General features: G+C 38.9%; 2 protein-coding genes and 1 long non-coding RNA gene across 3 annotated transcripts in view; 1 reads left to right on the forward strand and 2 right to left on the reverse strand.

Moving 5' to 3' along the window:
• On the reverse strand, positions 1-968 carry LOC132972414 (uncharacterized). Its single transcript, XR_009672910.1, has 2 exons — positions 830-968; positions 1-564 (listed from the first exon to the last, which is right to left on the reverse strand). It is a non-coding gene; the product is annotated as an uncharacterized LOC132972414 (long non-coding RNA).
• On the forward strand, positions 562-13841 carry rasef2 (RAS and EF-hand domain containing 2). The gene is made up of 17 exons (XM_061035217.1): positions 562-1021; positions 3464-3616; positions 6435-6525; positions 6795-6890; positions 9249-9326; positions 9411-9526; positions 9627-9695; positions 10222-10303; positions 10429-10499; positions 10601-10790; positions 10887-10988; positions 12209-12353; positions 12439-12520; positions 12607-12721; positions 12836-12949; positions 13064-13140; positions 13219-13841. The coding sequence occupies exons 1-17, from the start codon at positions 705-707 to the stop codon at positions 13313-13315; spliced, it is 1995 nt and encodes a 664-aa protein (XP_060891200.1). The 5' UTR covers positions 562-704; the 3' UTR covers positions 13316-13841.
• fkbp16 (FKBP prolyl isomerase 16) overlaps positions 13774-24719 on the reverse strand; it is a 33686-nt gene continuing 22740 nt past the window's right edge. Inside the window, exons 4-8 of the mRNA XM_061035220.1 lie at positions 19017-19234; positions 16951-17132; positions 16691-16768; positions 14350-14490; positions 13774-14258 (exon numbers count right to left, since the gene is read on the reverse strand). Coding sequence (XP_060891203.1) covers positions 14172-14258; positions 14350-14490; positions 16691-16768; positions 16951-17132; positions 19017-19234 — 706 coding nt within the window. The 3' untranslated portion in view covers positions 13774-14171. The remainder of the gene's footprint in view (positions 14259-14349; positions 14491-16690; positions 16769-16950; positions 17133-19016; positions 19235-24719) is intronic.

Here is a 24719-nt window from a genome sequence, read left to right on the forward strand (position 1 = left end):
TTTTTATGTAAAAAAAAAAAAAAATGTTTTGTAAATTCAGCTGCCAAAATATTGTGAATTGTATTTTTTTGTATCATACATCACTACTGTTTTTTCCTCTTTTTTTTGTATTGTATATAAAAAGCACTTTATTTTAATTTTTCAAATAAAGATCAAATGGATAATTTTCTATTTGAATGGCTCGTGATTTTAAATACGTGGAAAATTCTAACATGCAATGCTTGGGTAAGATGTTGAGTTTTTTGTTTTTTTTAGGTTTTATTAGCAGGCAACCTATTTCACTATTTAATCTTTTAGGGTGGAGTCTGCAAAGGGGAACTAAGAGGAGTGTCTGATAAAACTGTCACATGCACACACCTTGAAGGCAAATAGAGCCACTTGCGTATCTGTTGTACTTGTGTTGTATTTAAGTTCCAGAGCTCATAATGATGACATCTCTTCTGGATTCATCCAAATAAACGACGGTTGCTATGGCAGCAGGCAGGAAGTGGGACATTGGGTCCACCTGTTCAGGACGATACCCGCCTACGTGGAGACATGGACCAATCAGCGCCTCTTTAGCACCTATGTAAAAAAAAAAAAAACCTTCATTGAAAGTTGAGCACAGGATTTTATTTAAGTCGTCACGCAGCCGAAGTTTGGTTATTGGATTTTACCGTCACATTTGATCACCTTTGCATGTTTTTTTTTTTAAACATTTAACTATGGACAGACCAAGCCTTCGCAGACTGTTTTCTGCGTGTGATGTGAACAAGTCCGGTAAGATAGAGTACGAGGACTTCACCGTTGTCTGCCAGGAGCTAAACGTCCCCAAAAGTGAAATACAAACTCTGTTCGACAAATTCGACGAGGACCGAGACGGCTCCATCACCTACAGCAAGTTTTCGTCCAGGTTTCGGGAGGTTTCGGAGACTCTTAACTTGGCGTCTTTGGACACCACCGGGTCGACCAATTACCCGAACAGTCCGTGGGGAGAGTTCTTGTGCAGGATAGATGCAGAGGAGTCCGTCGTCTCTGAAAGGTAGAGTAACATCCGGGCGCTCACTCCATGTTGAGCAGGATTCAGCAGCCAGCCAGCGGCTACTGGGACGTTTGTTTACGTCAATAACCAACACCTTACGTCAATAGCTGCGGTCCATTTGAACATTATTTATTAGCGTTTTTTGATACGCCGTACAGAAAAGCTACACATTGTTGGCTATAATATGATGTGACCTATAGATCACAAATGAAATAAAATGTTGTTTAAGGTTAGATATTTCAGCAGTAATTTATTTATTTATTTTATTTTATTTTATTATTATTATTATTTTTTAATTAATTTAACGTTGACATACTTGATAAAGTACACTTATATTTCACTAACAGTTTACCACAAAGGTTCCTAGACAAGGTGAAACAAAATTTTTCAAGGTTCACTTTTTGCTTGGTCTAGGCTCTGTTGTCATGGAGATAGTTGTGTTGGCCCCTTTTGCTTTTATGCTTGTGCCCTTATCTTAGGGCTGGGCGATATGGATCAAAACTAATATCTTGATATTTTTTCACTGAATGCCGATACTCGATATATATCGATATGTATTTTATTAAGAGTCAGTTGCACAAGTTCAACATGTACATGACAATAAACTTCCTGTTTGTGAAGTTAATTATTTTTTCCGTATAACAAAGTAAACACAGTTGTGTCTTTTGTTAACCATTTAGTTTGTTGAGTTTGGCTCAGAGAGAGAGGAGCAGAGTGAAGAGGGAGATGAGAAATAGGTGAACTGGCAGCTCTACCGAAGACGTATATAACATTATTTTAATGCAACATGAACTATATCGATATTAACGATATTGTCTTATCCTTTATCTCGATTGAAAATATATCGATATATCTTAAAAACTGCCAGCCCTACCTTATCTCCAACGTTAGAATATGTACAGTCTACGGTTACAATATGTGCTGCTGTCATTACTATTGCTGTTGTCATGAAAAATAAGAAAATTCCTTTGAGTAGGCTTAAAAAATATTAGCTTTTTTGTTGTTGTTGTTGTTGTCAAACTCATGTTAATACCTTGATTAAGCTAACTTTAACTTAATGAAATAGTCTTTTAGTCAAAGTAAATACACCTCTGTGGAAGATATAAAAGAAATGGAAAGAATTACGTATAGGCTAAGAAACAGATAAGATGAATTCATGTGTTACTGGAGTAAATGGATAAAGGAAACAGATAAAGTGGAATAATAACAGGTATGTAAATTGAATTATATTAAATTAAGAGAGTAGTGAAAGAACAACCCCCTCCCCCCCATTCTATTAACGGTTTTATTTATTATTATTTTTTTTTTATTATTATTATTTTTTTTTGTCTAAATCTTAATTTAATTATCTTTTCTCTCTTCGTACCTTTTCTTTGGATTTTTATCTATTTTTATTTTATTTCATGTTGTATGTATTCTTGTATGTTTAAAAAATGATATATAAAAATGTGCCAGGATGAACAAAATTTGTGATGAAATATGACAACTTGTAATGAAGTAAAACAGCCTGCAATAAAGTATTTAAAAAAAAAAAAAAGTAAATACACCTCTCATGTAGGCCTCTTAAAGGCGTTTAACTAACTTAGGTCTAGTATTGCCTCTTCGTAAATAAGTATGTAGTTGAATCAAGTTTTGTTTTTATGACCTTCATGAAAGGAGGCTTTATTGTAGCCTGGAGTAGGCCTACCAAATGGCTGTAAACTAAGTGCTTTATTGTTAAGTGGGCCTTTTTAAATTCACTTAGAAGTGACCAAGGCTAGATGGTAGGCGACGAACAGAGAAAGCAACTCTTGAAGCAATATTAAAACTAAAAGAGAGAGAGAGAGAGAGAGCTCATAATCATTAACAAGAGTTTTATATTTCTATGTAAGTTAATAGATCAGAAAGTTAATTATTTACAATGAAACTAAAAAGTGAACAAGTTGTAAGATGAAATATAGATAGATAGGCTATACAATAAATCAGTCACTTTTTTTTTTGGGGGGGGGGGGGGGGGTATATTTTCTCCCAAGTGTTTTTGCAGACCTTAAAACATACAAACATGTTTAATATATCTTCAGGTCATATCCGTATCAGTTGATAAATGAACTGTTTGCACGTCTACCTGTGGCTGAGCCAAACATGTGATTGTCTAATGATGATCCTTAAACACACAATCACATTATTTGTTTAATAAAAGGTTGTCCCTTTCTCAGTATTTAATGCCGGGTTAAGACAAAGTAGACCTTATTAATCTAAATAAAAACTTTTGTTTGACGTTATGAACTGGTTAGAGAGTTGTACAATAAATAGTGTTGTGACTCACTGTTTAACTACTTCCTACATTGGCCTTCAAGCCCATGAGGGGTGAGTCTGTGACACAAGAAAGATACACTTTTGGGTGCTGTGTGATCACTGACCCGTTCACTGCTGGTAGTAACTATATTTGTTCTCCTCCTTCAGTCTCAAGGAGCAGCTGGCCGAGCTTTACCAGTCCATTCACACCTCTGCAAACATGACTGTGCTGCAGCAGTACGAGGAAATCATCCACGCTCTGCTCAGTCAAAGTCTGGACAGCAAGCTGGAGTGTGAACAGCTGGAGACCAGCTTAAAGCGGTAAATGCAAACCTCAGCTTTTTCAGCTTGTTTAAAATGCTTATTAAAAATAATTGTACACTAAGTATAAGGACATTGTAATCAAATAACGTGCAAGTTGTGAGAACATCAGTTGTTGGGGTTCACCTCTCAGAGTAGTCCTTTCTAAATCCAGAAGGTGTGAAGGCTTGTTTTGACTACACTGCAGTGATCGACTGCTGCCCTCTTGTGGCTGTAAACCATATAGACAATAAATAAACCCTGCCACTGACTCCAGTGTATCCACTGACTGCTTGACATTTATTTTTGATTTTGTGTAAAGAGCAATCCCATGAGTATTTGATTTAGATTTAATATTAGAAACATTTAATATATAAGCAGTTATGGCCGTTTAGACGATGCTGTAAACTGACTTTACTAATAACTGAACTGAGATTAATGTGGAAAGAAATGAAAGTGTTTCTGGGATTGATTACCTTAACTGCAGCCAATGGCATTAAGTTTTCTGAAGTTGTCAACATTTTCGAGGATTCATTATTTTTTCTTAAAATGGAACACTCTGTTATTTTAATGATGGTATGGAAATGTATTGAAACGTAAAAAAAACAAAAACCTTCAGATATTAAGTCGTATTTTTAACCAAATGCTGCTGCGAGCAGAAGAGAATGATCACTGTCTCAAATGCACAAATAAGTTAGCCAGTGGCCACGTTTCTTTCTTTGGTCTATTTTCAAAGAGTGTGCTGCTGGAATTTATGTTCGTTTTTTTTGGTAATTAAAGAAAATAAATGAGCCAGTATTGGGTGTAGGACTTGTAATTTTGTTGCTGCGGTATCAAAACCGGTGTCAACATCATTTGACTTTTACTATTATCCTATCAAGTTTAAATATCTGGTATCAGATCAACCTTAGTCCATCTCATTCTCATTATATTTCAGGGATGCCTGAAGGAAACGTCTTCAGATTTTTAAATAAATATCCACTTTGACTCCATGATGAACTGATTTGAATACCTTTCCAAACCCTTTTGGCCCATAGCTGAAGAATTCATAAGCTATTAGGGGCAAAATGCTCGAACACACGTCAGGCAGCAATTGGTGAATTGTTGATATATTATAAACAGAAGGTCAACTCCACTGTGACATAATTTCTTTAAACACTTTTCCGGCACTTATTCAACTTAATATTAACTCAGGAACATGAAAGGAAATCCTGCTGAGCATATTCCACTTTTGGTCAAATCGTGTATGGGTGACACTAACGGGGGCCAACCTTTGAGTTTGTGGTAATTGTACAGATTGTGTGCAGTGTGAGGTTGTTTGTGGAGCACAAGGCTGAACAACTTTGTCTACTGACATGGCTAGAATTTATATTTTTAAGAAGCTTTTAGTGACTGAAATGTGTCATTTCTTTCTGTTTCTCCAATCGAACTAACACACTCTTTGACATACTGCAGAACAAGAACAACAAATATTAACAAATTCAAATGATGTGCACTGAATATCCTCAGGAAGATCTGTTTGCTCTATTCCTTCCTGAGGAGTCCTCAGTGTTTTGAGTCCGATCCTGTTGTTTATGGATTTGAACCATAAAGTAATATGTGAATCCTCTAATCTCATTTCCTCTCGCTGGATGAAAAGCAGGACAGGGAGCCTGCTGTTCATCTCCACCAATGGCTCTGATAAAGATTGAGCTTCAGGTGATAATCATACCAGCATGTGACGCAGGCAGCGCTCTATCACTCCCATGTACACAAGTGAAGACTGTATGTGTGGAAAGTATTCAGTGGAAAGATACATTTTAACATAGTGATGACTCCAGTTTGACAAGAAAGTGCATTTTTATACATTTTGGTAAACTCCCCTAAAGTCTACATCACAAACCCTACAGGAGGACTTATCGGGTTGTAGACGGAAACTTAAGGAGTTGTTAGAGGCATAATTCCATTTTAAATTGAAGGCAGGACAGTGAAGGAGACGCTCTAAAAAAGTGTTTAGCACATTTTCATTTGGCCAGTTACTGAAAAAAGTCAAGAGTCAAGCTGCCATTTAAAAATAAAAGAAAAAGAATCATAACTAGTGATTACAGAGACGAGTGAGTATTAACAAGATACAGAAAAAGTAGAAACATTATTCCTCTCAGGACACGTCTTGAGATCCTGAATGTTTGGTTTGCAGCACATATAAGATGCATGACTTAAAAAAAATAATTAAAGATTGATCAGAGTGGTAACTTACAACACTGTAATATAAACTGCAGCTCGTGTGTCAAAGACTTAAAGAACGTGTGATTTCACTCTATAATAATAAATCTATATTATTATCCGTCACATAGAACCTTTACTTAACTGTTGATTTTCAGTATTTCACGTGGGAGAGAACGTTGTATCTAAGCTGTTTTTTTTTTGTCTTTCTTTGTTTCCTTCTCTGGTTCAGTTACGGCTCAGAATGAGAAAGGTGACATTCCTTGTATGAGGAAGTAGGAAAACTTAAAAAAAAAACTGCCCTGTCTTGTTTTTGTTTTAACCCTTTAACAAACTGGCCATCTCTCCATCGATCTATTGTGTTTATATTTTCACCCCCTGGTGATTGAATTCAATTCTTATCTTGACATAAAACTTAATAACATGTGGGGCACTTTAGAGAAAAAACCTGACTCAGTGATTCCACATGCGGAGTCTGCTTTTCTAATGCTGTTTCTTTCAACTCCCTCCACTCCGGTTGGGTCACATGTTGCCTGACGAGAGAGCAGGACAGTCACAACTGTAGTGAAATCTAGTCTGTTAGACTTGGCATATGAACAGGAGGCATTTCTTTGTGTTTTTTTTTTTGTTGAAACAGAGCCGAGGAGATGAACAACAGTCAGCTGACAGAGCTGGAGGAGGATATACAGCAGCAGCTTGCCAGGACAGAGGAGAGGGTGAGAGGCGAGGTGAGTGTTTCAAGTGGATGAAGCCAAGTTTCCTCAATAGACAGTAGACAAAAGCAAAGAGACTAAAAAGACTGTACATATAAAGTTCAACTTTCTACACGTTCTGCGTTTGGTTCCTGTGGGTCTACCTGTGTCTTTGTTGTGCAGCAGATTACACATCTCTCTCTGTGCACAAAGAGCCTCTGTACAGTCAGATGAAAAGCCTCTCTCTTAAGGCTCGCAGCCAGTCCGCCGCACCCCTCTCACTGCTTTGGTTTCATGTGTTGCAGGAGCGCAAGAAAATGGAGGCAATTTTGGCCACCATGCAGAGGAAGCACCAGAACCAGGTCACAGACTTGCACGCAGCTGTGGACCGACTGTTGAAGGTGGGTTTCCCCCACACGTCATGAATTTTGAATTTGAACTTTAATAGGGACGATGCAATTTAACATAATTTCAATACAAAGCATGAAACTGATGTGCTGCATAAAGAGTATATAGCTATTGCTAATTTCCAACTCATGTCCCCGGTTGGGCCTTTGTGTAAACAACCAGATTAAAATGTACAACATTCAGTTACATAAAACCCAATAACACGATATGAGGATACATTCAAATACATATACAATACAAATGCTATAAACCAGTTTAAAATAAAGTTTGAAGGTACGACTCTGGCTTGCTTTGAGCATTTCACCTGTTTTGTAAAAGATTTTAAGTCTGAGATTCATTTTATTTCAGGTGTTTAATGTGTTCTAGAGTTTGCAGCCTTTAATGGAGAAGGCTGATTGACCAAACGTAGATCTACCATGTTGTATGCTTCAGTTTCCACTCACAGTGCTTCTTGTTTCCCTGTTTCCGTCCTGTCTTTGAACATATCTGGAGAGATGCATTACTTTGTGCCTCCATGTTGAACAGTTTGAATGAAGATGGCCTTGTGTGTTTTTTTCCTCTGTATCGTTTGTAAGAGTGAAGAAAGCAGCTCTATCTGAAACACAATACATGAGCTCTGACGTATGCAGCTCTGACTAAATATCTGTGGTAAACTTTGCTGCACCAGGAAGGCAGGAGGGCTTTCAAATTCCTCACATTCTTTGGAAGTCACCTTTCATACTGGATTTTTAAAAGACCTCACATCTTGCTCTTCTGGTAGAGCATATTCAACGTTAATAAACATGTCAGGATCTATTTGAGCAAAACAGACAACAGAAGGGGGTCTGAAGCTTATCTCAAGTTTCCCCTCACAGTAATTCTAGTGAAAAAGTGTCTTTCTTGCAGCCAGGGGAGAGGGACAGGCAGGAGTTAGTGCTGGAAGCTGCTGCCTGGTCTGGTGTCTCTTAATTATCTTTAAAGCACCAAACAGACTGTTTCTGTTTTGGCACGCTCATCAACAGACTGCGCAGTGCGTCACTTTATCGCTGTCATTAAAAGTCTTTGTAGATCACCCATCGACGATCTCTCTCTCTCTCTCTCTCTCTCCCTCCCAGCTATCAATAAAAACAATCCATCCAGATCATCAAAGCAAGAGGATTGTCTTGGTCTATACCATCTTTAGTGTGTTTTCACTAAAAGAGCAGCATGCTTCACTGAGGTGTCAATTAAAATATCAAAAGTTTGCAGGTGATAGAAGATGATAAAAGAAAAGAAAAGAGTCACTTCTTCAGGTTAGAGGCCCGGTCAGAACGGATATCCTGCTGCTGCGCCTGAAAGTGAATCATAAAGGAGATGTGTCCGTCAGTGTTGGAGCCGTGGATGGATCTATATTGAGTAGGGGGATAGCGGGTCACAGGGGTATGGGAGGAGATGTGGTGTTGGTTTAACTCACCTGTTCACCGGTTTACCTGTTCACCTGTTTGTTCTCAGAGGAAGAGAGAGGGGGGGGAGCTGGGTCGCCGTATGTTTCGTTACCCGCTATCGCTTCTGTCTCACTGTGATTACTTTGATTCTGAGTTGATGCTCGTTATCATAAGTTGATTTTTTCGTTCATAAAAAGTCAAACTTAATTCTTATCACAATTTTCTTTTGGAAAGCGCATCAGAGAAGATATCAGGCCGACCTTCAGCCTCTCATCGGCTTCATTACAGTCAGGACAGTGAAACACATGAAATACTCTCGTTCTCATTCTCTGCTGAAATGAACACACACAAATTACAACAATTCCATAAATAGATAGTTTTTTTTTTGGGTGTGATTTTGTGTTGGGGAGTCGGGGGGGGGGGGGGGGGGGGCACACCAATTCAAATGAATAGTAGGGGAAACACTGTGAATGTATATGTGTTCTTTTCAACAGCTTTAAATAACATGAAACAAAAGACAAGTCAGCAGAAACGTTTAAATGTCTGTTGGGTATTTGTCAGTTTATAATCTAACTTTAGATTGTAGGTTGTTACTGACACGAGGCTTCTGCTTCTGCATGAGGGCACACGTTGTCATTTTTAAATTAATAGAATATTTAATAGCACTTTTTTGGTTAATATGCAGCAATAGACATAACTTAGGATACATTTTTAGTATTCAGCAGTAAGAACGCTGAAACTAACATGAAAGTTTAAAAAAGTAACAAAAAGGAAAATCCTTATTCAAGTATGTGTTTGTTCTTTATTTTTCTATTAGTTCTGCTACAATTTACACACGTGCATTTCTAACTGAGCCTGCCCTTATTTCTTTAAGCAATAGATAGAACAGCATAATGAAAATAAATCCCGTATGAACCGGTCTGTTTATGATTACTGTTTGTCCTCCAGAGCCAAGAGGACTCTGATTTCAAGGAATCAAAGGAGGAGATGACCCGACTGAACAGACAAATCAGCAATCTGAGCGAGGTAATAAGGTTCTGGTTTTATTCAAACACGTGTATATGTTTTTGTATAGCATTGTTTCTGTAAATCAAACTTTCTCCTCCAAAGGAAAATGAGCAGCTGCGAGGGTCTCTGCTGCAGGCCCAGACAAACATCGCCATCCTGCACTCTGACCTGGACAAGCTGAAGAACATGTATGCAGACCAGAAAGCTCAGCATGACAGGTGAGGCAGCATCTCAAAGATCACGATGTCGGGTATGACGCCAAAACATAATCCAGGAGTAAGATCAGCAGCACAACGTGTCACTTGTATTTCTTGGCAGAGAATCAGAAGAGCTGAGGAGGATGATTGAGGAATACCAGTCCTACTCCAGCCAGATTCAGATTCTCCAGTACGTCTGTTTTTCACGACGTCTTTTTTATCTGCTGTGGACGTTTAGGGAGGGGGTTTGATGAAGAAAAGGTCACTTCAAGTCAAATTTAAAACCCTTCAATAACACCCTCTTTTACAAATGTAACCATACCTGGAGGCTTTGCAATAAAAATAATGAACATTTGTATTTATGTTCCATTGAAAACCTTTACATGTTCATTATATTTCTAGATATTCTAATTATCTTGTGAGTTAAAAACATGTATAAGTGCTTGTATTAGCTTATTAAAGTAAAATAATGGGAGGTTTTACACACATTTGAAATGTATTTTTGCTGTTTGTGTGAACTACTCCTTTAGTTCACAAGGTTTCAGTATTCAGAGGACGATCATGAGGTAAACTTATTCGACTCTTGAATACTTAGTGGTGTCTTTATTGTAAATGTTTGCTCACTCTGCAGTCTGGAGTCCATCCAGCTGTATTATGTAAATGTCACTGCACTTATCTGACCCTGTCTTCTTGTTCTTCCTTGAACCCGTAATTAGGGAAATGAACAAAAACCTGTATGACAGTAACGACGGGCTGCGCTCCGCTTTAGCCACTGAAGTCGTTGCAGCTAAAAGGAGGGTAAGTCACTCTTTCCTCACCCCCCTCCGGTTTTACAGAACATCAGATAAAAGCTGACAGTAAATTGTTTTCCACTAGTTCCAAGTGTAAAGTTTCCTGCCTGACATTCCTAATCTTCTCAGCAGCTGTCGCCCCGAAATGAAATCCCCGCCCGGAGGATGAAACCGCTCCGACAGAGCACACTCAACCACGGCAGGTACACAAAGTTTTGTACACACCTCTGGGGATCTGCAGATCGATCTCAGCGAGTTAAATTGTCACTGCTGAAGCCAGTGTTGTTTTCTGATCTGTGTGCAGCTCAGAGCTGGATTCAAGCAAAGCCACCTACTCTCACGTGGCCTCCTGGGCTGATAAGTACCTGGACAGCGGCGTGGCCCTGCCGATGGAAACGACCGACAGCGCAGGCAGCGATTACGACAGCGAAGACAACGGGAGCCTGCCAGAAACTGTTCACCACAGTTACTCGTGTGCCCCTTCGGATGTGGAGGTCAGAATGCACAATCGGATTCAAAGGGTCCTGACAGAAAACTCAAAACCTGCTGTTGAGTTGTAACTTTAAATGAGTGTTTTCTTTTCTTCACAGATATCAGAAGTGAAATCTGAAGCTGCTCTCTCTGTGACTCCGAGTCGGGCGAGCTCCATTGCATCATCACTGCGAAGACGTCTGTCTGCATTTTCCTCAAAGGTAACGCGGCCTCTGCAGGAAGCAGTGATTTTATGAGAACCTCTTTAAGTCTCAGTTAAAAATAGAAAACATTTTATTGATCATTTTTTTGTTCTTTTGAAGACTGTCAGAGGCTCTAAACCCTTTTTGTTTTGTGACACCTTTAAATAAAACATTTCAGGTCTTTAGTCATTTTAGAAGACTAAGTAAGTCGCAGAAATATGTATCTCTCACACTGACACTGAAACTCACTTAAATGTAATATAAATCAAGTATCTCCTCTGAAAATAACTCTGTGAGTCATGACTGTCTACAATGGGTGTAACACCCGAGTCCCACTGTCTGTGATGTTTTCAGAGTTTTCCGAGTCCTATCTTCACTTTGTTTACATCGCCGGGACGGCCGGCTGACTCCTCCCCTCGTGTATAAAAGTTGTTTAATTGAGGGACTAGAGAAAAGAAGAATAACATACTGTACTCACTGCTTAACTGTGTTTCTAGATCACGCTCATTTCAGGTAAATTTACATGCAGTGTGAAGATACGAGCATAATAAAGATCGCTAGCATTAGCATGCTAACACAACAATGCAGCACGAGTTGTTTTGGTTTCATGCTGGTGCTCATCTGCTGGATGAAAAAATCGCATATAAAGCCTTTAATGGAGATTCCAGACCTCAGGTTAGGAAGGAAAAATGTAACAACAGCATCAGGGCCAAACTGTAATTCATCCAGTATTTGAGTTGACATTCTAAACAGCCTTATTTTTATTTTGTGAAAACGAGCATTCTTATAAACTAAGCTAAGAAGAACAACATGTTTAACATTTAACTGGGCAAACATATTTATCAATGATAGCAGTATCACTCCATTCATCTCACCAAACTGATTTTTTTAAGTTTGAACAGCATTAAGATGCTTTAATTATAATGTTTACATGATCTTATTATAACAGTTTGTTGAAATCATGTCGAAAATAAGAATTATATTAAATTCCAACCAATGAAATGTATCATTTTAAACTAAATTCCTCCAGATTAAGTTGTCTGTTAGATTACAAGCAATTCAATTTCCACTAGTGAGGTTTTTTTTTGTTGTGAGTTTTTAACAAAATTCAAGAATAAAAGTTCCTTCCTAGTAAAATCCTTGCTTACTGTTGTCTTGTCTTTATAGTAAAAGGTACAATACACCGTCATCTCCACATATTTAGGCTAACCTTTGTCATCTTTTGTTCCATCCTGGAGCCTTTAGAAGCGGACATAGAAGAGACCGGGGAGCCCGCTCCGATGTACCGTCTGGTTTTAGCTGGAGACGCGGGATCGGGGAAGTCCAGCTTCCTGCTGAGACTGACGCTCAACGAGTTCAGAGGAGACATTCAGACAACACTGGGTGAGTGCAGACACATCGTCACATTTTAATCAAACACAAAATCATCTTAGTGTCAGGGATGTTAAATGTGCTCGTTGTTTCTCAGGAGTTGACTTCCAGATGAAGAAGTTGCTGGTGGACGGAGCGACGACAAATCTGCAGATATGGGACACGGCTGGGCAGGAGAGGTAACGGCCACTGTGTCATCATGCTGCTCCTTTTGGAACAAATGAATGGTGCAACACTGAACTTTTTTTTTAAACTGTTACTGTAGGTTTCGTAGCATCGCCAGGTCCTATTTCCGTAAAGCTCATGGAGTCCTGCTCCTCTACGATGTGACTTCAGAGAGCAGCTTTCTTAACGTCAGAGCGTGGATGGATCAGATCCATGTAAGTGTTGAATGTTAAAATCAATGACATAGAATGACCCAGCCCCCCCCCCCCCCCCAAAAAAAAAAAAGCAGGAGGTGTATTTCATAGTTCCCTTTTTTTGTTTTCATTCAGGATTCAACAGATGAAAAAATCCCCATGTGTGTTATTGGAAACAAGGTGGACCTCCGGGAGCAGCTCCCAGAAAACAAGTGTGTGAGCAGCATGCACGGAGAGAAGTTGGCAAAGGTGTGCGACTTTTTCATTCCCCACTGATGAAGACGTGCTTATGCTGACACTAAAGCCTCCCAGGTGTGTAAATAAACCGAGCGCACTCAGCCATGTCGATGCTTTTGCTTGCAGACGTACGGCGCCTTGTTCTGTGAAACGAGTGCCAAAGAGGGAACCAACGTCGTGGAGGCCGTGCTTCATCTGGCCAGGTAGGAGGGCCAAAGACAGAGACGCAGTTTGAAGTGTTTGTCCTTTTACTTTGACCTGTTTTTTTTATCTGCTCACAGAGAGGTAAAGAAAAGTTTCATCCAGAGGCGGCAGTCCCACTCCGAGCTCCGACTGAGTCCGTTCAACCAGAAGAAGAGTCCGACCGGCTGCTGTTGACGGTACAGGACGGACGACAGAAATCTAAGGAGCCACTGAAGGACCAAGTGTTTTTGTACTGAGATGAAGACTGTTTTTTTGTTTTTTTTGCAAAGAACATTTTTAACCTTTTGAATTTTTAACTCTCAAGTACGACGGAGGATTAGGGCCATGTTAAAAAAAATATATATTTTATTTAATTTCCAGATTAAAATCCTAAATTCACGACTTTAATCTCAAAATTTAATTTAATTTATTTTTTTTAACGTGGCCCTAATCCTCCATCGTACTCAAGCGTTCAACGTATTTCTTAAATGTTATTTCCATGATCAAAGTGAAGATTGCACAAATATAAATATAATGATATTATAATACTGTTCGTAGGTTTTTAATTTATTTGGAAGTTAAATAAATGTAAATAAATAAAGGAAATTGTGATATTTTTATCGTTTTTTCTGGGGTGACAAAAACAACATGTATTTTTTTTTCAAACATTTTTTTTATTAAGCATCATCGTGAGAAATACAACTTTGCAGTTTCAACTTCAGTTGGTAATTTATCAAACAAAATGACTTTTTTTTTTTTCCCTGTGATAACTTTTCCCTTCAAATACAGACACACAATTGGATATATAAATTATAAAAACTTAATCAGAAATCTCTCCTGTTATAGAAGAATTGATGTTGTACATTCACAGTTATACTAAATACTGAACCTCTTTCAGAGATCCATTTTTTCTACAGTGTGAGAATCCTTCAGTCAAAAAACTCTTACGAGATTAACTGACCTAAGAGGACAGGAGACCAAACCCTGCAACCTGCACACGATGAAGAGGATGATGCTGACGTTGAGGATTGAGAGCTCCCTGCAGTGGTTTTCAGTTTCTTGCAGTCAGAACCATTGACGTCACTAAGCTGCCCAAGGCCACAACCAGAGCTCCCAGTATAAACTTCCAGGAGAGTCCCTAAAACAACAACAACAACAGAGAAAAGTGAAACTCCAGCACGTTGTTATCAGAACAAAACACACCTAAGACGTTTCTGTTTGTTGCTTACAGATCGTTCTCTTTTCCTAGAAGGAATCAGAAAAGGTGCGATGTTGTCCCCGAGCGTCTCGGCTGGTTTCGGTTTCCACCCCTGAATGTCTTTCCCTCCGGACTGCCTTTTGACCAGTTTAGACAATTCTGCGTGGATCGCCTGAAGAAAAGTAGGGAGAACAAAAAAAAAAAAGAGTTTATATGTCCTGTTAAAAAAAAGCTGCTTGCTTCATCTGAAACCTTTGATTAACAAATGATGTGTTGCAGTTCTGAAAAATGTCCAGCAGGGGGCAGCAGAGGTCTGAAACAAAAAAGCACTGATGAGTTGAAGCCACAGAATCATTTGAATCAACATTTTATCTTTTGACCTAATGTCCAAACACAGTGTTTGATGTTATATCTGTGAATAACGTCTCATGAGAGGGTGTAAATTGTTCTTGTGAGCGGTTCTTTTCCACTCACTTCATCACTTCATCGTCTTTTGTGATCGTCTACGATTGCAGTACAAAAAACGTTTCCCACAGAAGCTAAAATCAGTTTTCTCCAACGTTATTTAATCCAGCCTTGAGACGAGGGTGTCATTACCAAAGAAGATATTTTGGTTTTTGTCTAGACAAGAGCAGACGTAGTGGTGTTGGTGGCAGTGTGCCCTGTGGGTCAGAGGCCACTGGAGTAACTGGGAACAGTGTGTCGTAAACAGCTGATGGAGATGCTCGCCTCAAACTCAGCCTGCAGCGAGTGAAACCAGAGAGCCTCAAATATAATTAAAAAAATGTCTTCATTTCTGAAAACAGAAAACGTTTACAGAGTGTGGTCTTTAAACTGTTGCTCTCGGGGGTCGACTCTGGCTCTCTCTCTCGCTCTCACCTTCACTTTATTACTTTTGGAGCGCCGAGCATTTGGCGCAAACTCAGCTCACACACATGTTATTTTTACTGTCGTTGCCGGACATCTCAGAGAGCAGTGTGGTCACATCTGCAGACTGACAGATGTGCAGTTTGCTCAGAGTATTTGGCAGCATTAGAAGAACCACACAAACAAGACAGAACAGCCCCCCCCCCCCCCCCCCCCAGAACAGGAGCAGCTCAGTGGGATAACAAGCGAGGCGTCTCTTGTCCTTTCTTAATGTGTAAACAAATGAGTTGTTCTGGACCCTTTCATATTGCACATGAAGGGGGAGTTTTTCTTCTTGAAGGAGGTGCTGCTCACAGTTCACTAAAAATGTTTTCTGGTAACTGAAAAGATGCAATGAAAAAACAAGCTGTAGATGAAAGGAAACTGTGAGTAATGTGTTCCTAATGAGGCCGTAAATCAAATTCATTGTATTCAAACTCATAACATTAGACTTCAAGATTTTGTTTTGACTGGATGGAGATTTAATGTAATACTGTTTTCAACAGGTATTACTCTCGGAATATATTTATACAGACTGAGACTATTAACTGAAATTTGTGGTAACATTTGTTTTTATTTTGTTTGGCCTGTGTTGGTTTATAAAAGCCTCGTTGATTTATGAATTTAATATCTTCACTGCTCTGTTAGTGCTTGACTTTGGTCCGAACTAAATTTGATCAGAGTCTTTTGGACGGTCTGCCGTGATTGCTTGCGTTGATTAAAGAATCATGCTGGATCGTAGAAGACTTGAAACCAGTTCATTTGATTGGTTCTTCCCCTCCGGACCTCACAGCAGTGATAGGTCTGTTTTATTTTCAAGATGGCAGCAGCTACGGAGGACGACTCTTTTTCTATTGGATTTCACAGCACTTGATTTACTTATTAGTGTCCGGGTGTAAAGACGGTTTTAAACAAATATAAAAAATAGTTTATGCTGGATAAAATGATCAACCATACCTTTAAGGCTTAAAGGTGCACTGTGGAGTTTTGGTAGAGAAATGTGAAAGTTGGAGAAGTGTACAGATTCTGTACGATATGTTCATAACTCTATACACAAACTGTCCTCAGAGGAAAATTTGGTCCCTGGAACGCTGTTTGAAGATAAAATGCTATGCGAGAAGTTATGGCCCACAGGTGAGTGAAACTGTAACTCTCCTGGTAGCTTTAAAGCTCCAAACATTTTCTCATTTGAATGAAGTTTGTGTATTTAGTTCAGAAACAGCATAGAAATGTTTCCCTTCTCCAACTTTGAAATGTCACTACTAAATCTACAGAGTGCACCTTTAAAGCTGTGCATTAAAAGTGAAAGGTGGGTAAAGCTATATGTCTACTATGAACTCAGCTGAGTCAGTGCACTTCTCTGTAGCTACCTTTTGGAGGTTTTTTTTGTTTAACAAATAACAGACATATGGCCCTATGTGTGTGACACGGAGAGAGGACGGACCAGCTCTCCCACATAATCTCACCTTGGTGGTTGGCTCCAGTTTCAAGGCCCTTTTGAGCACCTCCATGGCCTCTTTGTATTCACCTTTGTCTGACAGGAGCTGAAGGAGGAAAACCAAAAGTGTGAGCAAGTGCAGCAGGAACATGTTACTCAAAAACAGGCAAGAGTCTAGATAAGAAGAATGAAGCAACAATTTGTTGTCAATCTCAATCCATATTATGTATTATTCTAAATGTTCAAATCATGATGTATTCATTTGGGGGAAAAGGATTGGGTCTTCACCTTCCCAGCCCTGAAAAGGGCCTTGACGTTGTTGGGCTCCAGGGTCAGGACATCTTGGCTGGTGCGCAGAGCGTCGTCAAACTGCTCCAGTTTGAGTTGAGCGGCGGCCAGATTGTTTAAACACTTCACTCTGTAGTCCTTCACCTCCTCCTCTTCTGCCTTCACACCGACATCACTGCCATCTGTGCAGAGACACAAACACACAGCCTCTGATGTTTACTTAACTACTTTAATAAGATTACAAAAAGTAGTGGACACGCACACACACAAAAAAAGAAAAGTAGAAGGGACTGACCATGAAGAGTGCAGAATATAAAAAAATATTACAACTTTTCCAGAAAAACTCTCATTGAAATTAATTCTAATGACAGTTCATGTTCTGTTTTTCCGTTCAGTTGGATTTTGTGTGTCGGTCGCGGCTGTAACAACAGTATGGTTTCATCATTAGACACAAATATGTCCAGCTGAATGCAGCAGTGACCCAGGTAATGAGCACATGTTAGTGAAAAGGAATTTTTAAACCAGACCCAGAGCATGATAGGTGACCTATATTAGCAGCCAAGGACTACATCTGTGTGTGTGCACATCAATTTAGAAAATGAATTCAGATGCCTATTCACCCTTTCAGCAACTACAGGGCAAGATTCAAGTAAATCAGGTTCATTCTTTTTGTCTTATCATGAATACAAGTCCAATCTTGAGCCTCTTTTCAGCTGAGTTTTTCGGTCTATACTAATTCCTGAATGAAAGACATTACAGTCAGCTGATAGTTTACTCTGCCTATACCTGACTATTGGTACTCAGCTGATAATATACAGTGTTGTTTTCACTGAGGACAGCTGCTTACTGAGGCTGAAAACAAGTTAATGAGAACAGAGGAAAAAAAAAACAAAGACCACAGCTTAAATAGTAAAAGCCAGGGTAAGCTTTAAGGGAGAATGCAGAGTGAGGTGAACATTCTGGGTCTAGATTTCTTCAGAAGGAGCAAGTTCTTCGACATAACTTAAAACCATTTTTAAGTTTCAAAAAGTTCAGGTTTAAGCTCCAAATTCCTTTTCTCTGAATGTTGAATTCTACATTTGCGATTATTATATGATTATTTAATATTATGTTATTTTTCTTGTGAAATAACTTGAATCTGTGAAATGCTCAGACCAAATTTTTCTCTTTCTCTCTCTGACTGTTTTTTTTAATCTCCCTCCCTCTCTCTCTCTCTCTCTCTTTCTTTATTTTTTTTCAAATGTATTTAAAGATAAGCAGAATAAATACTTCAATTAGATGTTTTCTACTTCACTGTACGTACATAAGGTTCGGTAATTGGTGAAATCATGAGACAATTAAAAGATTTAATTTCTAGTGATTCAAGAGAGCTTGTTTAGTGGCACATTATAAATTATGAATCAACTCCAGGGGTTTAATAACCTCCTAATGTCATGAATCACATTTCTAAAATAAGTACCAAAATGACCCCCTAAAGACAGAAGATGTTGGTGCCTATATGCTTTAATGTTTATTTGTTGTCTTCTCAAACTCTAATTGCACCATCTTGATGCCCTGATGAACTCCTCTTCTCCGATCCAACATGAGCCGGCTCACATGGTCCACCGTGCATTGACACATTATGAAGCAGTTCATGTTTCTCTCCTCACTCACTTGTTCAGGCACATTTCCCTCACAGGCCCGCCCTGCCTTGTCAATGATTGGAGTGATTAAGGACGTGGAAATCACATCAAAGTTGATAAGCTCCGATTATGCAAAAGAATTAAGCACAAACATTACTGGAGGCACTCTGCTCCGAGAGATGTGTCGCCGCATGGTGACAGAGTGATTAGTGTGGTGACAGACTGAAGGGAGCACTGATCTGTTATGTCATTACGGGCTCAGATTGGTGTTGAAATGTGTTTCTGACTCTCTATACATTCTCTCTTTTTAACCTAAGATGCATATGTGTGTGCATGTTTGACCACTGTTTCCATTTTTCTCCTTTTCCATGCACACAACTCTTACAACAGATTTCTGATAAATGCAACCAGGTGGAATAAATTCAGGTTGCGATGCTGGGATACCTCTGCTCTGTGTGGTCAGCACATCTAAAGCCATGCAATAGGCTCTGGCAGCCATGCTGTATTCCTCCCTCTGGAAATGAAAGTTCCCTCGCTCTCGTTTCTGGTTGCCGATGCGAATGCGGTCGGCGACAGGCAGAGTGAAGGGGTCTGGTTTCTCTCTGATGTCCAGCAGCTGCAGCTGGTAGAGTAAAGGAGCCCAAGCTGGAATATCAGGCTCCCTGCATGGAAACAAAGACAAAAAAAAACACACAGGTGCATGATCTATTTGATCGCAGAGTAAAGGAGCTGAGGAGCAAAGGAGAAGCTCAGAGTTAACTTGGGGTCGGCTCTTTGAAAGGTCATCATCAAATCGATCAAGAAATCAGAAACGAGCTTTACAGCTTCACGCATGCAATGGGATGAAATGTGAAAAATTTGAAATATAGAAGTGTTTAATCCATTAATACTGTAATGAAGAAAGTTTTGTGCGAAAGGTTTAAAACCATTCTATTTTTTTGTTTATTAAAAAAGTATATAATAATCATCTTCTCCTCAAGCAGCGGTGGTTGTGGAGGACAACATAATTTTTTAGTTTTGGTCCAAAATCTAAATGTACACAAAAAAAATCGTTGGTGACTAAGCCATGATCGTTTAACAACACAAATAATTCAAAGGTTGTCGTATCATGGACCCACACTATAGACAGCTAACTGCTTTAGTCGACGCGCAGCTGGTTTCAAACACTTCCTGTAAACTCTCCATCAGCCACAAACCCACATGTCTGCTGCTCTACAAACCTGAATTACATTACATCTGCACTTTTTTTTTTTTTTGCTTTCAAATCTCATCCATCTCCAAATGAAAACAAATAATCTTGAATTTTATAAATGACATCCACAGATCTATCCTGACTCAGATGTTGACTCAGATGTTTAAAAGTTGGTCTTTTCCCCCATTTCAAACCAACTTCAATCACAAAAGCCTTCTGATGTGCACATGTAATGTTGTGTTTTTGTACTGATGTGTCCTTGTCTGAATGAATCTGTATGCATATGTTAACAGCATGTGTAGAATAGTGACTTCTACACATGCAGTGCAACATCTAGTCGAGCTGGATTTTAGATGCATTCTTCTGAAGTGAAACAGAAAAGACAATCATGGACCATTAATCACAGAACAGTGTTTTATTTACCTCTATATTTGAACCTTAAAAGCTGCAGAGCTGTTTTATACACACAAGTGGTTGAAAACATTTTGAATCTTAAGTTAAAATAAAGTAATGCTATACATAAGTGATTATAATCTAACATTTGCAGCATTACAGGTCATCCAAAAGAAAGCTTGTTTTTATTTTCTGAGCTGGAGGTTTGAAATGTTTACATTTTGAAATGTAATGTAAAACAGCAGCAGCATTTTTTTCTCACGCTCAGACGTGACTCGTGGACATTTAGATACATCTGCTGTGGTTTTTCATCTGCCCTCAGGAGGAACATTCCTCAGAGCAATGACTCGATTGAGCCGAACATTTTCCAGTTGAATCAGAAATCATGAAGTCTCCCATCAGGACATCTTCAAAGACCAATACAAACATTTTGATCCCACAGCTCCGCTGAATACTTGCGGTTTGTGAGACGGCCTCCTCTTGAGTGTTTCAAATAAACGTGGACAAACATGAAGCTGCATACCAGCAGGAAAACACAGAGGGTGAATTTAAGATATAAAGTCAGGGTTTCTTTCATGACAAAGTTTTTTTTTTTATTGTACAATCTTTGATGGCTGCTCTTCTTATAGATTAATGTCCACTGAATCCAACAGCTCACACTCTCATTAAAGACGAGTGAATGAATCAGTAATGCACTGGTATGAACCTGAACCAATGAGCGATGGACAGCTTCATCGTACTCAAGAGTCACTCAGAAGGAAAGTTCATTTGGTTTTTAATCCTCTGACTCCCGAGACCACTTGACACATAATGGACCATTATCAGTTACTAGAGGCTCGGACTCCAAAGGTGTGTGTTTGTGTGTGTGTAATTGTGTGTGTGAGAGAGAGAGAGAGAGAGAGAGAGAAAGAGAGAGAGAGAGAGAGAGAGAGAAAGAGAGAGAGAGAGAGCGAGAGAAAGAGAGAGAGAGAGGGAGAAAGAGAGAGAGAGAGAGAGAGAGAGAGAGAGAAAGAGAGAGAGAGAGGGGGGGTAAAGAAAATGAATGCTATGACAAAGTAAATATGGAACAGCTGATTTGAAAGTTGTCTGCATCATTTGTTGTTACTAGTCAAGACAAAAAAATTACAAAAATAATATGATTGATTCAAGTTCAAAATTCAAACACGATAAGGATATTTTTAATAAAAATAAAATAAAAGAATCTTATAAAATTAAAGGCTTTATATGTGATTTTTCACACTTAAATATAATATAAATCAAGTATCTCCTCTGAAAATAACTCTGTGAGTCATGACTGTCTACAATGGGTGTAACACCCGAGTCCCACTGTCTGTGATGTTTTCAGAGTTTTCAGAGTCCTATCTTCAGTTTGTTTACATCGCCGGGACGGCCGGCTGACTCCTCCCCTCGTGTATAAAAGTTGTTTAATTGAGGGACTAGAGAAAAGAAGAATAACATACTGTACTCACTGCTTAACTGTGTTTCTAGATCACGCTCATTTCAGGTAAATTTACATGCAGTGTGAAGATACGAGCATAATAAAGATCGCTAGCATTAGCATGCTAACACAACAATGCACCGCGAGTTGTTTTGGTTTCATGCTGGTGCTCAAGGGCGACATCTGCTGGATCAAAAAATCACATATAAAGCCTTTAACAGAAGATCATGTCAGTTTAAGTGTCCTAAACAAAGATCAAGTCAGACAGAGAGACAGCATCCTAAAGGCCCCTCCCACTGAGTGTTTACTGCTGAAGTATAGTATTAGAGTTGTGTCAGGCCCTGAATTATTTAAACCTGTTGTATCAGTGACACGTTTGATGTCTGCCAGGTCACAGGAGGACACACACAGAAGTGTGAAACCTGCAGCTGAGACAAGGCCTCCAAAAAACCTGATCCAGACCCCTGTGATCACTCAATACTGCAGGAAGTGACACTCACAGAGATTATAATAGGGTAGACGAAGGAGATGCTTTTTTTTTTTTTTTTAACCAGTCCTGCTGTGTTTTGACAGCTACATGTTTACGGGGGGTGAGTTGTGTAACACAGCAGCAGCAGAGAAGAAGATGCAATGCAGAACAGGGCCGGGGGTTAGACAGGGTAACAGTCTTTTTAAAAAAAACAAAAAACAGTTCTTGTACTTCTGATCAAAACAGATGGATCCCTCATTCCTGCTAATGTCATGCATGTTGCTGTAGTTTGCACAGCGGGTGAATTCTCTAGCTGATTCTTGTCCTTATATACTCTGGTATACCTTCTTTTTTTTCTGAAAGCATTACACAATATTCTGCAGGCCGCGTATTATGTAAGAGTACGCTCAGTGTAACAATAACTCACATCGTGTCCTGCCTAACTGTGCCCAGCTCCAGATTATTGGACTTCTGTGAATTCATCTCTGAACCCTCAGCGTCAGAAGCCGGATGCTTTTTAAGTCAATTAATAAATGATACACTTAATACCCGGTGAAGGCTTAGTGTTGTCATTTAAGACGCACACTGTTTGTTTGTCAGAGCGGGTGCAGTGAAGTGAGACACACGGAGGAGACTTTCTGTATTTGTTCATCGATGAGATCCAAAACACTCAAGGTGTGTCTGAAATTACTCTGTGGTTTACTCGTTTGCTGAAGGAGGATTAGTTTGATATGTTGCATTCACTTTGTTTTTCAGTGATAATGAGTCATTTTTGTTTTTCCTCGAGACCTAGACCTTTTTTTTCACATTCTTTTACAAAGCTGGTTTTCCCATTATAACTGATACATTCATCTCATTATCTTAAAGGCTTTATATGCTTTATATTTTATTTTTTTGATCCAGCAGATGTCGCCCTTGAGCACCAGCATGAAACCAAAACAACTAGCGGTGCATTGTTGTGTTAGCATGCTAATGCTAGCGATCTTTATTATGCTCGTATCGTCACACTGCATGTAAATTTACCTGAAATGAGCGTGATCTAGAAACACAGTTAAGCAGTGAGTACAGTATGTTATTCTTCTTTTCTCTAGTCCCTCAATTAAACAACTTTTATACGCGAGGGGAGGAGTCAGCCGGCCGTCCGGGCGATGTAAACAAACTGAAGATAGGACTCTGAAAACTCTGAAAACATCACAGACAGTGGGACTCGGGTGTTACACCCATTGTAGACAGTCATGACTCACATAGTTATTTTCAGAGGATATACTTGATTTATATTATATTTAAGTGTGAAAAATCACATATAAAGACTTTAAGTTGACAATGTTTATTTCTCATGAATATTGATCACTTACTGGCAGTCTATTAATATAAAATATTATATATAATAAAAACAAATCAAAAGGCTGGTCAGTCACTGTTATGGCTAAGACCAAGACATGTCATGTTGCCATTGCCCACACTAATGATTTAAGTTAAGCATGTTTTCTATGTTTGTATTGTGATTTTAAAACTCTGAATTATGAGATGAACAACTGTAAATGACTTGTGATCACAGGAAATCAAATGTATGGATTCATGTCCAATCAGGGCTTTCTGTAGAAAATTCCCCTTGTGGTAATTTTGTGATAAAATATATCCATTATCACTTCTAATTTACAACCTTTTATTGATGAATTACATTAGAATTTAAAGATAATCATGTGTTTTGATTGAAAAGTCTTAATTTGTAATGGATTGAATGGATTACTGGATCTGTCATGTAAATATAGTGGAGTTAAAACTGCTATATTCTCTTACACAGCAAATACGATGCCATGAGATATTAGGTGGGGAAACGTTGAACAGTTCTATGATCAGACTTGGGTATGGTGCGCATACCACAGTCACTACCGTTTAAGAGCGCTATATAGTCCATCAATTATACATCCTGGATTCAAAAGCTCTAAAGGTAAACATAAAGAAATATAAAGCAAGTAAAGTGTTATTTAACACATGACTTATTCCTGTAATGTCTTAAAGGTTAATGTTAAAGGTTTAACACACTTATCCAAACAACACTACAAATATCTGTGAGACAATAGAGTTATAAGTCGTAAATCAACAGGAGCAGAGCAGTCGGTGTATAATTGCACAACGGCCAATCATGTTGACTCTGAAAGAGGAACAGGTTTAATCTTGTCAGAAGAAAAGAAAGAAACATATTATTATATTGTACTATAATTTCCACCTGGCCTTTAAAAAATCACAGAAGTATTGTGTTTAGACTTTTTGAAAAACTGTTTTACTCATGGTGTCATTAGATATTGATCTAATGTTGTTTTCTCTAGAGAAAACACACACACACACACACACACACACACACACACACACACACACACACACACACACACACACACACACACACACACACACACACACACACACACACACACACACTCACACACAGATCAGACGCATTGAAAATGAGAAGAGATGAGTCATTTCTTATTAATCGATGCAGGTACAGCTGCTTGGTGCTAAAACTAAATGTGCCACATCAAAGCTAATGAATCTTAACTGCGGTGTTATCCTAAACAGAAATCTCTCTCTCTCACACACACACACACACACACACACACACACACACACACACACACACACACACACACACAC

Source organism: Labrus mixtus, chromosome 4 (assembly GCF_963584025.1).
Source record: "Labrus mixtus chromosome 4, fLabMix1.1, whole genome shotgun sequence".
Taxonomy (NCBI): domain Eukaryota; kingdom Metazoa; phylum Chordata; class Actinopteri; order Labriformes; family Labridae; genus Labrus; species Labrus mixtus.